Raw genomic sequence first — 13,643 nt, forward strand, 5'->3', positions numbered from 1 at the left:
AGTCGCGAAGTAGAGGAGGAATGTGCGGGTGAGTGAGAGAGTGACCAAGTGAGTGTTGTTTAAAGTGATAGTCGTGACCCAAACCAAAGCTGAACAAATGCTGTCATATGCTTCCTTGCTGTGCTCGGAGTCATCATGCAAAATATATTTCGATTGCATCCCCAGCCATTTATGTGATGTCACTTTCAGTAACTTCCTATTTCTGCACTGACTAGCAGTAAGACCTCGGATTTCAGACAAAACTCATTGATTACATTTTACTGTATCTGGAAACAGTCCCCTCAATAGGCTTTATCTCGGTTGTACACCGTCGTGACATCCGCCAAGGTGTGGAAAATCATGGTTATGTCACTATGAAACTGAAACTAGTTTTTAACGTACTCTTTAATTTTCTTGCATATCTCAGAAAGTATGACTCTCTGCTGGATGAAATTTTATGTTTAGCATCTAGTTGCAACCTACAATTGAATGTAACTGCAATCTGAAAATCAGTCAACTGCTCCAGACTATTGCTTTAAAGGTGAGCAGAGGCAGCATTGTATAATATTAAAGGGATAGCTTTATAGAGTCACATTACCTGTTACGGGACACCACCACGTGATAGTAAAGTTATAATAGCACTTCAAAAACTGTTTTTTTATTTACCACCGACAGTGAACCTTATAAAGCTACTGCATTAAAATGCATTTGACACAATGCTCAAAGATGAGATCAATTTTTTATTATTCTTATTAATGTTATCTGAAAGATCAGATTGGAAAGAGATAATTAAGACAGACACCAACAAAAAGCCATGCTGTCAAAATGTTAATAGTAATTGTATAATGTCGTATTTTAAATCTAATACTTGACCTTTGGCAGTTTGTTCCCATGTCTTTTGCAAAGTTTTTCTTTTCACTTTCTTTTCTTATATACCCACGTGAAGTAGAAGCAACACGAAGGAAACTACAAAAGACCGATGTCCCGGATAGAATATGTTTCATAAATTATACTGGCACAATGCAGAGAGATGCAGACATTTTTTTATGTGTGCGTGTGTGTGCGAAGTTGTTTAGAAGAAAACGGCATCCATGTCACACTAGTGATCCAATCAGCCGTAAAGACTGTCTTCTAAACAACAAATCAAATTATGACTCATCACATAAAGCTAAATGGTGCCACACCTTTGCCGCGCTGAATCCTATGCTCGATGGTGTGCTCCGACACAAGCGTGCCGGGATCCGCGGAAGAGAGATACATTGTGCAACGGCCACCACTATTAGCTATACGCACTTCATTCACACATGTGCACACTCAACGTATACGTGCCTGCGTGTACGAGACAAACTCGAAAGTGAGTCTCAGCAAATCAAATCAAGAGTAGACGTACTTCCGAAGACTGCTTGCAGGAAGCACGCTCACACATCCCGTTGTGATAAGGGTTTCTCCTTGACACACACCTCTTGGCAAAATAAGCCACGACAAATGACACTACAGCATCCCCAGAGTTCCGAAGTGCTCTTTCAGAGCGTAATATACGTACAAAGTGTAATGCGCGCAGCTAGATTTGATCCTAATTTAACTCAAGTTTATTCAGTTGCTCCACAATGCTGCACTCGTAAGCCATTATGGTAGGCCCTCTAATACAGAGAACTTGTATACAGAGTGTTTCAGTGAAATCCCCGGGCTAAATAATTTGCGAACGGGTGCACCAATCGAAGAGCTCTCTTTCTTACAAGTATCCGTCCGATACCGCCTACAAGCTGTGCACCGTGTGAATGAGTGGGAGGCGCTCATTATTTAAGTGAAAATTAAAATGAGGTTCGTGAAAAACAGAATTTCTAAGGCGGGCGCCTTCGACATTAAAATGGGTACTACCCGTTCTGGGACCTTCAGTGGACACCTTAGAGGGAAAGCATAATTAATTGGTTTCGGTTTACATATATTCATTGCAAAATTGCATAAAGGTGTGTCCTGATCTGCCAATCACAATCTTCTTTAACAGGTACCCTAGCTAGAGCAGTGGTTCCCAATGTGTGGTCTGCGGATCCCCAGCGGTCCCTGAGAGTGTTCGTGGGTGTCTGCGACGATCGAAGACAGCCCAAAGACCGCCTTGGCGATTGCTGGTCACGCCATCTCTACGGGGGACGATGCTGATATATGACGATATGTGATACTAAAGAAGGCAGAAATATACTAACTTCTCATTTCCTGCATGGCGATGCCCTGTTTGTTTGTTTTTCCTTTTCTTTCTTCACATCCCTTATTTACGTCAACATGAATCGCACTTAACTGGGGCCCTCGAATGGATTCTCAGTGGTTTGGGGGGTCCGGCACAACGAGAAGTCTGGGAAACACTGCCCTAGAGAACTATGTAACTATCTGAGCAATAAATTGCTGACTAAGAGGATAGCACAAAAATGATACATGTGCTCAAGTGCAAATCTGAAGTGTGTTACCTGCAAGTGCCTTGATTCGTGATCGTTCGAAAAGTCGGGAGGAGCTGTTCCCGCCATCGTACTCGTAATCCTCCAGCTCCTGCTGGTTGACCTGGCTCGGGTCCCAGCGAGGTCCCACGGATATGTCCGTGGTCATCCTGCCCTAGTGTTGAGCTGCCCTCGTATGCAGCTGCCTGCAAAGCACACAAAGAGACATTCTAAGGCTCTCGGAAGTAGCAGAGCTTGCAACCTGATGGTAGGAAAATGTTATTCGAGCTACTATGAAAGTTCAGGATGCGAGGACGAAAGGTAGGGTGAAAGCAGGATGCGAGGACAGTTCAAATCCCTCTCCCTCACCGTGCACAAGCTTTCGAAGCATTGTAACAGCAACGGGCCACCGCTCCTCTATGCTCGTACGTGAAGTTCTTGCAAATGGAACTGAAGGCAGCATTCGTACAGCCACCTTTCTTTTGCTTTTTGTTTAGAAAAATTGTCAACCAAATAAAAAAGTATGTTGTAAATGAACTCTTAAGCTTCTGATCTACAGGGCAGGCCAACACAGTATTTCCTTCGCTTTGTAAGAAATACAGCAGGAACTGCGAACGCCATATCTATCGTCAACAATGTGTGGAGCACCAAAAAATTGTGTGTTGAATTTTTCATATTTCTTTCAGTACATTGTGAAAAATTAAAAATAACTCTTTCCTATACATTGACAATACACAGGGTTTAAGGATGTTGGTGTTTCTAAAAAAAAATAATAATAATAATCCGGGAAGCCCTCTCGGAATGACTTTGTTAATGTAAAGTGCCGTTTAGGCACTCCTTTCCCATCTACAAGGAAAGGCAAATCCTTATTTTGTGCAAGGAAATGTTCTCAGGTGTCATGCGTGATGATCCCTTAATGGGTCATATTAAAAAAACAAGCTTCCAGATTATGTCCTCGGTGCCTGCCCACAGGACAGTGTTTTGAGCGTACCGCACTCAAACGTGGCCAGGACGTGTCCTTGCATCTCACCTAAGCATCGTTACCAGAGTAAAGTGCAAATGTAGAGTGCACGTTCCCAGAATTGTGTGTTGTGAAGGTCGGATGACAGCATGATGATGCACACCTGTTGCTACAACACCTGATGCTACAACAGAGTTGTACGAGTTTCTAATTTTAGATTTGGTATTTTTAGCAGTATAAATTTCTCTTTGATTGTGGTTTTCATGTACCAAAAAATGTCAACTCGTGTCAATGTCAAAGTTTTGGCACTGCGAAGGAGGTCAAGCAAGGCAGGATGGCAGGAGTAAATTACACATATGACAAGTGCCAATACACCATTCAGACATTTTCTCAGGCTTTCGGGGCATTGGTGACACTTTGAAATTAGATATAGAGAAATTGGATTAAATTTACTATAACAACCGCATGTCATGTCCCAAAATAACTATCGCAATAAAGCTTCTGCTGCTCCAAAACTATGCATACCCGCATACACACGAGGTGGAAATGTTAATGGGACAGTGTGTTTTTATAGAATTTTTTCACAACTTTTTGACAAAGGACTGGACCAAATGTCAATTTTTATATGAATTATTGTCCCTTACTATTATTACTTTAGCTCCCAAACGCTCATTTTATTCATCTTACCTTCATTACAAACCATGTTCATGTTGGATATCCTTGGATTTTAAACGAAGATACGCATGGAATATTTGCGAACTCAATACCAAGAATGAAACCTGGGCACCACATGTAGCAGACGGATCTATTCGGCGCTATAAATAGCTGCCTGCATCACCTCAAATTTTCATAATAAAATAATCCGCGCCAATCCCGCATATTTCGTCACAGCTCCGCCAAAAAAAGTAAAGTACATAAAAAAATGGAAAAAGGAAGCAGGCGTCAGTGAACCCCGGAAATATCTAATTTAGTCCCGTTACCCTCGTCCCTGGGCGCGGTCCGATGCGAGCAGACGACGGACGCACACGGCCGTAACAAAAACGCGGACACAGACGAGACGCCGTGTCACGCGATACCTCGTCTCTTTGTCCCCGTACATGCCAGGATCAAAGACCGAAAGGTGTATGTGTGTGCTACTACACGAATAGAACAAAGGTAAAATCTACAGCTACAATCGGCAGAAGTCAGTCATTGAGCTGGCAACGTGCCGCCTTTCGGGGGTTCTGAGAAGCTTTAGCAGACACGGACGTAAGAGACACACCTCATTCATGGAGTCCGACAAATTTGTCCCACAAGTGATGCAAATTCGGCTCACAGTAAGGCTTATGATGTTCGAAAAAATGATCCCCACAGCAAAGCACGGGGGATTGCGAACATTCCCGAGATGCAAAGACAGGTGTCTTTGCTAGACTTCGTTCTCGGCCTCTCGGAAGAATATCATGAACCCAGAGTTCCTTTCGCTCCAAAGCCAAAAATCGAAGAAGAACGGTTCCTGGGATGTGCATTTAATTATACTCTGTGAACAGAACTCGTTAAAATATGGGAGTCTGTTCAACATTAGCAGGCCAAGGCCATCCGTGTGCACTATGGCAGGAACAAACCAACAGTTGCAGACGACACAACTCAGCCTTGGGAAAATTGCCAGACGATCGCGTCACTGCTCAAAGGGACTGCACCTTGAACGCGAAACAAATAAAAAGAAACGGAAAAGAAGAGCGGATATCCAAGGTAAAGTATAAAACCGGAAACAAACATTTATAACAGCAATACTCGGGCAACTCCGGTGCCCCATTTAGCATCAGGAGCCGACCGCGCCGTACACTGACATTCCGTGTCTTGCTAACGGTCGCAGCTATTTTTGCGCCCCACACACCAGCCACTACACCCCCGCGGTATTCTCGTACGCGCACCACCCGTGGCGCCCCTGAAACTACGCAGACCCACTAAAAGGTCTGCTAACGATTAACCACCCAGACACACGACCGTGGTCTTGAAAGGGCACTGTGTCTGTGGTACCGTGCGTGTCTATCTACACGTCGATATTAGGAGATCAAATGCCGCAAAAGTGACGAAATACACTGGGTACTTCTAGCAACTTTGAAGGAAATCTACTTTCTATTACAAGTCATTGCTCGAAACGACGTTTCCCAGTCTTTCTCATCCAATATTTCGTGCCAATTTCATGCAAGATAAACATAGGCCTTCAACAGAATAGCTTTCCTGTCAAACGTTTATTGACCCCATTCATAGAGTACGTACAACTACCTATCAAATTCAAGGTGTTCGTGCGTGCAGCCAAATTTCGCATTCGTAATCTCGCGGTAAATATAACGCGCGTGACGTCACCAGTGGAGCCAATCACGGAGCATCTATATTTACTCGGCTCGGCAGAGCTCACGTGCCGAGACGTCTGCTACAAAATAGCGGATGCCTCGAGTGTTTCGCTCTTGTCCAACGCGGCTAGCGTGACCGTATGTTCCGCCCGACTAATCATATATCTTTAACCGGCAACGAGCATTATAATAAACGTACGCGCGGTGTGCTCAATCAACACATATCTTACGCAAGCGACGTAACGCCCTGTAAAGGCCGCAACACCCGAACTGAATTGTTCACGACCCTTACTTTGAGGACCAACGCCCACGGATGAGCAGGACGATAACCTGCGAAGACGTGATAGACACAAACGAGAAATACGAAAAAAAGCTAAAGGAGATGCGCCCTCGACAGTCACGGACGCACACTTCCGCGTGCCGTGCTCCACCCAAATGCCATTCATATTGTGGACGCCATCTTCGATATTCAGGAGAAAAAGAAAAGAAAAGGGGGAGAAAATTCACCGGCAGTCGATGGCTCTTTGTCGCCTTTCTTCTTTTTATCCGTCGAATCAATAAACAATAGATTCACAGCACGACACAACGGTCTGTCGTTTGCAACATTGCATTTAATCCGGTAAGTACGATGCGCGTAATAAACCTTATACAAGCCATATGCAGGGTGTTTATTTTTATCATTTACATAATTAAAAAAAAAGCCATGAGAGAAGCACAGATGTCGTTTTTGCAATTGAGTTATACGCCCAGGCGGACATCCTCTGGAAGAGAGTATGTAACTACAAGATGACTAATTACCTAAAATCCATTAATTAACTTTTTAATTAGAAAATGTTGGGCGAAAGCGAAATAGCAGAACGGGAGACAGTCCTCGTTGAGACCATTCCATCTTTTAAAAATCCAAAAAAAGAGCGCGTGCCCTGAAATATGCATAGCTAAATTTTGCTATGCAAATGAACCGAAACCGAACAAGCGCGCCTCAACAGCGCATCATCTACGCCGACAGAGGCTTATCTGGGCCGGAAAGCGGTTTATCTGGCCAGCAGACCGGCACCTACTCCAATCACCTCAAATCGCTCCAAATCACGTGGCCCTCTGACGTGAAATGAGCGCTGTGCTCCCTGCGTTCCCGGTAGCCGCGGTTTCGGTGTCGGTTCATTTGCATATCAAAATTTGGGGATGGATATTTTAACGCACGTGAGTGTTTCAGGATTTGTTAGAAGTGGAATGGCTTTCAACGAGGACAATCTCTCATTCTGCTATATCGCTTTTGCCAGAAGTCCCCTAATTAAAGAGTTAACGAATTTAGGTCATTAGTTGCACACCTGGTGCGAGAGGATGTCCGCCTGCCGTATAACTCAATGCAAAAACGACATCTGTGCTGCTCTCATAGCTTTTTATAAAAATTCTGTAAAGGGTAGAAATAAACACCCTATACGTTCGTTTCAGTTTCTCATCGAGAAGCAATAGCCAGAGCTGTTTCCAGTGAAAAAAATGCGAGTTGCCACATCGTCCTTACGAAGTTCCTCGAACAGGAGCTGATGCGGTTTCCGAAGCAGACGACAGAAGCTGTCTGTTGTCGTCTGTCTGATGCGGTATCCGAAGCAGACGACAGAAGCTGTGTGCTGTCGTCTGCATGAAAAAAATACAATAAAATAAAAAGTCACAAGAACGATATTACCGGACCTCGTCGTCTTTCTAAAATTCGAAATACGGCAAATTTTTCTCGACCGAAAAAATATATAAAAACGGGGCAGCAGACGAATCTTTTTGCAGAGTAAGAACGCACAACTCAAAGCAGAACAAACCGGGAAAGCACGAAAGAGGCCGGCGCCAAAGAAATCGATCGCCAGCAGGAGAGGATCTCCGGTCGACTAATAGCAAGCAGACACGGACGAACCCAGCTACCACGAAGATTTGCAAAGGGACAGATTGGCCGTCAGCTGAAGTAACGTGCCACGCAGATTTGTTCTACGGCGTGCATCGGCAGAAGGCCCACACGAATACAAACCGAATACTCAAACGAGCTGTAAAGCCTACACAACGTTTACAAAAGAGTACTACCTAACGTAGGGTAGTACTCCAAGGGGGAAAAAATGGCAAGGGGTCAATGACCTTCCGTTAGCGCCGTATTGGAAAACAGTCTCGCAAGAACGAGGAGACACGGTCCAAGGGATAGCCTAAGTAAACGAGGGAGCAACAGACGGAACGGCAAGGGATGGAACAAGTAGTTACGGTAAAAGAGCCGTGGCCATGTTGGCTTCGAAACGTGCGTACCAAATGTTGTGGGCGAGCCTCGTTAAGGCACATCACGTTACGCTATTACGCAGACAATAGAGAGTTTTAGTACATCCTACGGTATCGCCTTTGCGTACGTAAGGGATAGCGTTGATGATTCTGCGCACGCCCATAACAGAAAGAGAGCTCCGCGCAGTGCGCAGAACCACCAACGCTATCTGTTACGTACGCTATTGCCTTTGCGTACGATGTACTAAAACTCTCTATTAGTGAGTTTTAGTGCATCGTGCGCTATCGCCTTTGCGTACGTAAGGGGTAGCATTGGTGGTTCTACGCATGCGCGACACATAAAGAGAGCTTTGCGCATTGCGCAGAACAACCACGCTATCCCTTACGTACGCAAAGGTGATAGGGTACGATGGACTAAAACTGTCTAATGAGCCTTGTATGTAAGGTACACGTACAGGGATACCCAAGGTACAGAACGCAATTTCTTATGCTCTGAAGAAAAACGCCGCAGTATCCGCGGATGCCGATACTGTACTTTCATCAGTGACGCAACAGCGATTTGCTGCGAGCAACAACGCCAGACTTGTTTCGGTAAAGTACGAAAATTTCGAAACAGCTCTTTCCCACACACCATCAATACCTTACTCTGCCATTTTCCTGACGTTCAGGGCCTCAGTGACGGCTCGAAAATAATTGGACCTCTGTATGCAATAAGGGGATAAGTCGAATTATCCCCTTTTTAGTGTTTTTGTTGCAATGACACCTACATACCAGTATGTACCTGCTAAATAAAATTTAGGACCATACTGCAATTTATTGACTTGCTACAGGAGCGTAAGAAACGGGAAATGCATGTGTGTCAATAGGATGGACAGCCAGATCAGGCCCCTTTTCTACACATGGTTACAAATGGTGTAGCTTAAATTTTGCTACGACGCGGAAATGAACTTCGACTCCGACTCGAAAAACATGTTATTCCTACCTCACGTGACCGTGTCAGCAGTGCTACTGAGCGTTGTAATCGGAAAAACATGCGCACTGTGCTAATCAGTCATATTTTGCTGGCCATGCAGAACGTTATTTTCAAGTGCTAGTTTAGCAACACGATAATCACGACCTAAGCTGCTATAGAAAAAGGGGATATGTCATGCTCCTGGATTTTGTTCAATTTCTGCTAAATCACACACACAGAAATTATGTGAATGGGACATGCAGGTAGAGTAGACCCATGAGTATGTGTTACACATTTTGCATTTTAGTTATTCATGGAAACTTATCTGCTATTACTTAACCAAATATTCAGTTGCAATTTTCTCGGTTTGGGATTTTTCGACTTATCCCCTTATTGCATACAGAGGCTCAATTGTACGAGGCATATTTACTAAAGGTGTAACGACAGAAGTGCACGTTGATGTCTCAAAATTGTCTCAAAAACGCGGCAAAATAAATTTCGTAACAAAGATTCTACTCTACGGAAGCACGCAAACCCGCGCACCACGAAGCTCAGCAGGGGCTCGATTTTCCTCCCCCCCCCCCTCAGGGTTTGTCGACGAAAAAACTGACCAACTGACACTTTTTATATAATTTTTTTTGTAGTATTTCAGCTTCCAAACACTATTGTGATACAAACTTAGCGTACTGTATGTTTAGTGACGCTGTTTACAATGTACATGTGTCGCATAAAATCTCGTTCAGTTCGCCCCTACCAGACACTTTAGGAGCGTAATGCGACAATGTAGGCGTTAATTAAGCGCCACCTGTCCCGTATTTCTTCGTGTTATTGAGCGGACGCCACTACCTTCCTTCCGCCTCGGTCGGAAGGGATGTTATTCGCTCTCATCGTACACCCACGTCCTCCCCCTCCCCCTCTTCCTCCTACAGACGTCCGCATTTTGCAGACGACTCTAACACTACAAGCCCCATCCCTTTCCGTAATGAAAATCAGCGACCCCAGCATTTTATCAACCTGCCCTCTCTTTTTCCTCATGCTGCCGCCATAAACGGCTCGCTCGCTTTTGTAATAGAGAGAGAGAAAGAGGAAACATCGTTGGGCTCACCGCAAGGTTACGCAGTGCTTTAATGCGGAATAAGTGCATTTCACCACACCGACAAGCACAGAGATTTTTTTTTTCGTCTAAAAAAGCACAAACTAAAAGCAAACAAAAAGGCTAAGCGCTCCACATGAATGAAACCAGCTGAATGTTATCAGTTGCGTATCTTACCCGCCAGTATTTTGTTTATTGTGCCTAATTAATTAATTATTACTAATTAGCTCATTTTCGAGAGACACCCGGCCGAGGTGCTCCCAACAAGGTGCGCTTTGATCTCTCTCTCTCTCTTTTGTTCAGAAAGACGGCCGGCGAAATAGAAAAAGAAAGAAAGGAAAGACACAGTGACAATTAATTAATTCGGCACAATGAAAAAATACTACAATACATGACTGCTAAGAACATTCAACTGGAAGAACTCTGGTCTTTATTAAAAAGGAAAAAAAGATCCGGCTGCATGTTATTTGGACCACCCTGTATAGTCACTTTCATAGCCGCGAAGTGTCGTGAGCTACCGGATATATATATATATATATGCACCGCGGATGTTTGTGTTGCGAAACTCCTTCCTCAAAGTCCTTCTGCAGACCCACTCATTCACAAGTGACTCAACGAACAACGTGGGCGGCCTTGAAACAAAAAGCAATTGCCTACGCGAAGAGCTTCTTCCCTTCCTTGTGACCGCGGGCACTTTTTATATTAACGGGATTATAAAAGCAAGAACGGCCACCCCCCACTGTGGACGACGCGGTTGAAAGAGAAAAGAACAGAGCGAAAGGACACGGAGCCCTCATCAGGGTTAATCTGTGAAGTGGAGATAGGTCTCTCATTCTCCTTTTTTTTATAGTGCACCACCGACCTTGGTGGGTCTTCTTATCGGATGCCGTTGAGAAGAAGGGATATCATCTTTGAGCTGGATACTGCACGCGCATTGCAAGCGGTGCGAAGAAAGCTGAACAGGACCGGGACTTTATACCTAAAGTTCTCCACTCTATTTATGCTCGTAAACAGTCGACGCAGAAAACAAAAAATTCCGAGTAATATCGCAGCACACCGACCGGTACCGAAGAAGTGCTCACATACAGAGCCTACCAGCTCCCGTGGCATAGTGGTTAGGATGATCGTTTTCCACGCAGAGACTGGGAGGTGACACGGGTTCGAATCCTGTCACGGGCTGTGCTGTCTGAGGTTTTCCCTGGGTTTTCCGAAGACGTTCCAAACGAATGTCGGCACAGTTCCCCCCCCCCCACTCCTTCCTGCTGTACTCTCTCCATCTGTCCACATCTGTACGCCACTGATAGCCACAGATGCTCCGCGGTGCTAACACGGATTATATAATAATAAAGAAACATACAGAGCCGACAGAGGTTAAAGAAGGACTATTTGCTGCTACGAGACTCGTTTCCGCCCCCAACGCCAGATGCCGGACACTGTCGTCTGCAACCATTATGCTCTGTTTGCAGGAATTGCGCAACAGTGGTGCAGATCACCGACGATCACTTTCTTCCGAGAAAATTATTGCGAATGTAAGGAAGGCAGCACTTTGCCTCGGCCCCCTTTCGCAGTGCTCGTCCTTGATACTGTGCATGTGGGTCAACGACGCCGGCAGGCGGCACAGAACAAAGACTGCGCGTAGCAGACGACATTAGCGTTTCGGAATGGCCCTTGCACGACGCTAAGCACACTAAAATACTGTGTTTTCACGTACTCTCCCTGCCTCGCTCAAAACACTTTTTTTTTCTCTCCTTCTCTTAGGTGTATTGCGCAATGTCTCGGACTAGATATCAGACAGAACTGTGGGATGTGGGCACTTGCTTCGCGGGATGCTCACAAAAAGCGAACGAAAACTAAAGATATACCAACTATTTTCTGGTCACGCCAAACGAACTTGCGTTGACCGTAGTATTGACTGAAGGGTAGACGTCATGGCAGTATTTACGCCGTGGAGAGTAGAAGAGAGAGAGAGAGAGCTGACGTGGCCATTATTTTTGGCAGGAACAACAGTGAACCGCATATTACTCCGGCCAGCAGCACCGAAGGTTCAGCAGCAATGACCCCGTCCTCTCAAAACTTCCTCATTGGCCGGATGCGCGTACACTTTTGAGGCGCTAACCTAGCGAATAACCAGCCAAGCGAGACGAAGCTAAAAGAAAATAAAAGACGACGTTGACCAGCCGGTGTACTTTCTGACGTGTTCCTCTGCGATACCTTCTGCAACGATCAAAAAAAAAAAAGGCGGGGGTAGGGCCATTCGCGGCACTTCGCTAATAAATAACATCTAGTATTATTATTTATAGAAGGAGTAAGGTGTGCACATTAAGACGAACGTTTACACTGCTCGAAGCCGACAATACTTTTGTTTGTCTGTTTTCTCACTCTTTCTTTATTCTCTTTCTATCTCTCTCTCTCTCTCGCGCGCGCTTTCTGCTTCTCTGTCGTACGGACTTTCACAGTCACTCTCGCCGTGCAGTTTTGCAGCCCCCCGACCCGAAGCTCTTTTTTTTCTTCTTTATTTACCGGATATTATTTGTTTTTCTCGTTCGCCGCGTTTCCCTTTCTGCCGCCGAACGCAAATACTAAGCAAAAATTGCACCATTGTGCAACCTCAGCTGTCCGCCGTCCAGCTCGCAGACTTTTCTAACAAGGCAGAAAAAAAAAAGTTCAGGGGGGTATGAAGGCATTGAGAGAAGGAATCAAGTAAAAAAAAAAGAGAGAGAGAGAGAGAGAAAAAGAAGCGGGTCTCGTGCGTATGTTATAATCGTGGTCCCTCTTTCTTTCTTTTTTTTCTAAAAAAAATAACAGGTAAAAGAAACAGAAGTGCTGGTAGAGAGATTCGGGTCGCACAGGTGGCGCTGATGGGGGAACTCTTTCGTCACGCCCCCCGGTGGGTTGCGACGGCGTAACTATGCAGTAACCATCTGTAGAGTGTTGCGGTCCAATGAAATTGAATTTATTCCTCGAGAGGTTTTCCTCAGTCGTTCCTTCTAAGAGTCGTTTTTCGTCTGCACGGTAGGTAGTCATGCAAATGTTGCAAAGCACACATTGTAAGAGACTTTTTTTTTTTTTTTTTCATTGAAGAAACGCCCAGAGAATGATGCCCGGTTTCTACTACATATACACATTCTTAGATTCTTGAATACCTACGTGTGGAAGCGGAACGGTTGGCAGCTCTCCAAAAATACCGACTGTATTCCGCGACACGTATGTGTTTGGCGCTATTCTTGCACTCGAAAAAGGCAAAGGAAAAGAAAGAAAAGAAAACGTGCTGCAATAACTTTTCTTCGAACCTTTACAGTTTGTACAATGCGTACACCAACTCTGAATCTCTTTAAAAAACGCTAGAACTTCCCAGTGCTGGGGAAACAAACAAAAGATATGACAAGACACAGCACTGTCTCTGTTCAATTTTATTCCCTCGCGCGCGGATCTGAATGATCAGATGTCTGCCCAATGCTACCAGCTGCTACAACTTCCAGGCCCAGCCATCAATCTGGTAATCATTTGTCGATTCAGTTTCTATCGCTGCTCTTTCTTTCTTTCTTTTTCTTTTTTAATCATCAGGGCTCTCTCTGGACAACGGCAATCAAACGCACCAAGCAATCAACATCTTCTGAGCACTCTGTCATCCAAAAGGAATGCCGACAAGGGT

The 13,643-nt window shown here is 44.8% G+C and overlaps 1 protein-coding gene across 8 annotated transcripts in view; it reads right to left on the reverse strand.

The window, feature by feature from the left end:
- Nucleotides 1-13,643, reverse strand: part of LOC135396952 (spectrin beta chain-like) — a 54,839-nt gene that overhangs the window by 38,646 nt on the left and 2,550 nt on the right. For all 8 annotated transcript variants that reach the window (XM_064628200.1, XM_064628203.1, XM_064628207.1 and 5 more), the window contains exon 2: nt 2,439-2,611. In XM_064628200.1, the coding sequence (XP_064484270.1) occupies nt 2,439-2,574 (136 nt within the window). In that variant the 5' untranslated portion in view covers nt 2,575-2,611. The remainder of the gene's footprint in view (nt 1-2,438; nt 2,612-13,643) is intronic.

This window comes from Ornithodoros turicata, chromosome 6, assembly GCF_037126465.1.
Source record: "Ornithodoros turicata isolate Travis chromosome 6, ASM3712646v1, whole genome shotgun sequence".
NCBI classification, from domain to species: domain Eukaryota; kingdom Metazoa; phylum Arthropoda; class Arachnida; order Ixodida; family Argasidae; genus Ornithodoros; species Ornithodoros turicata.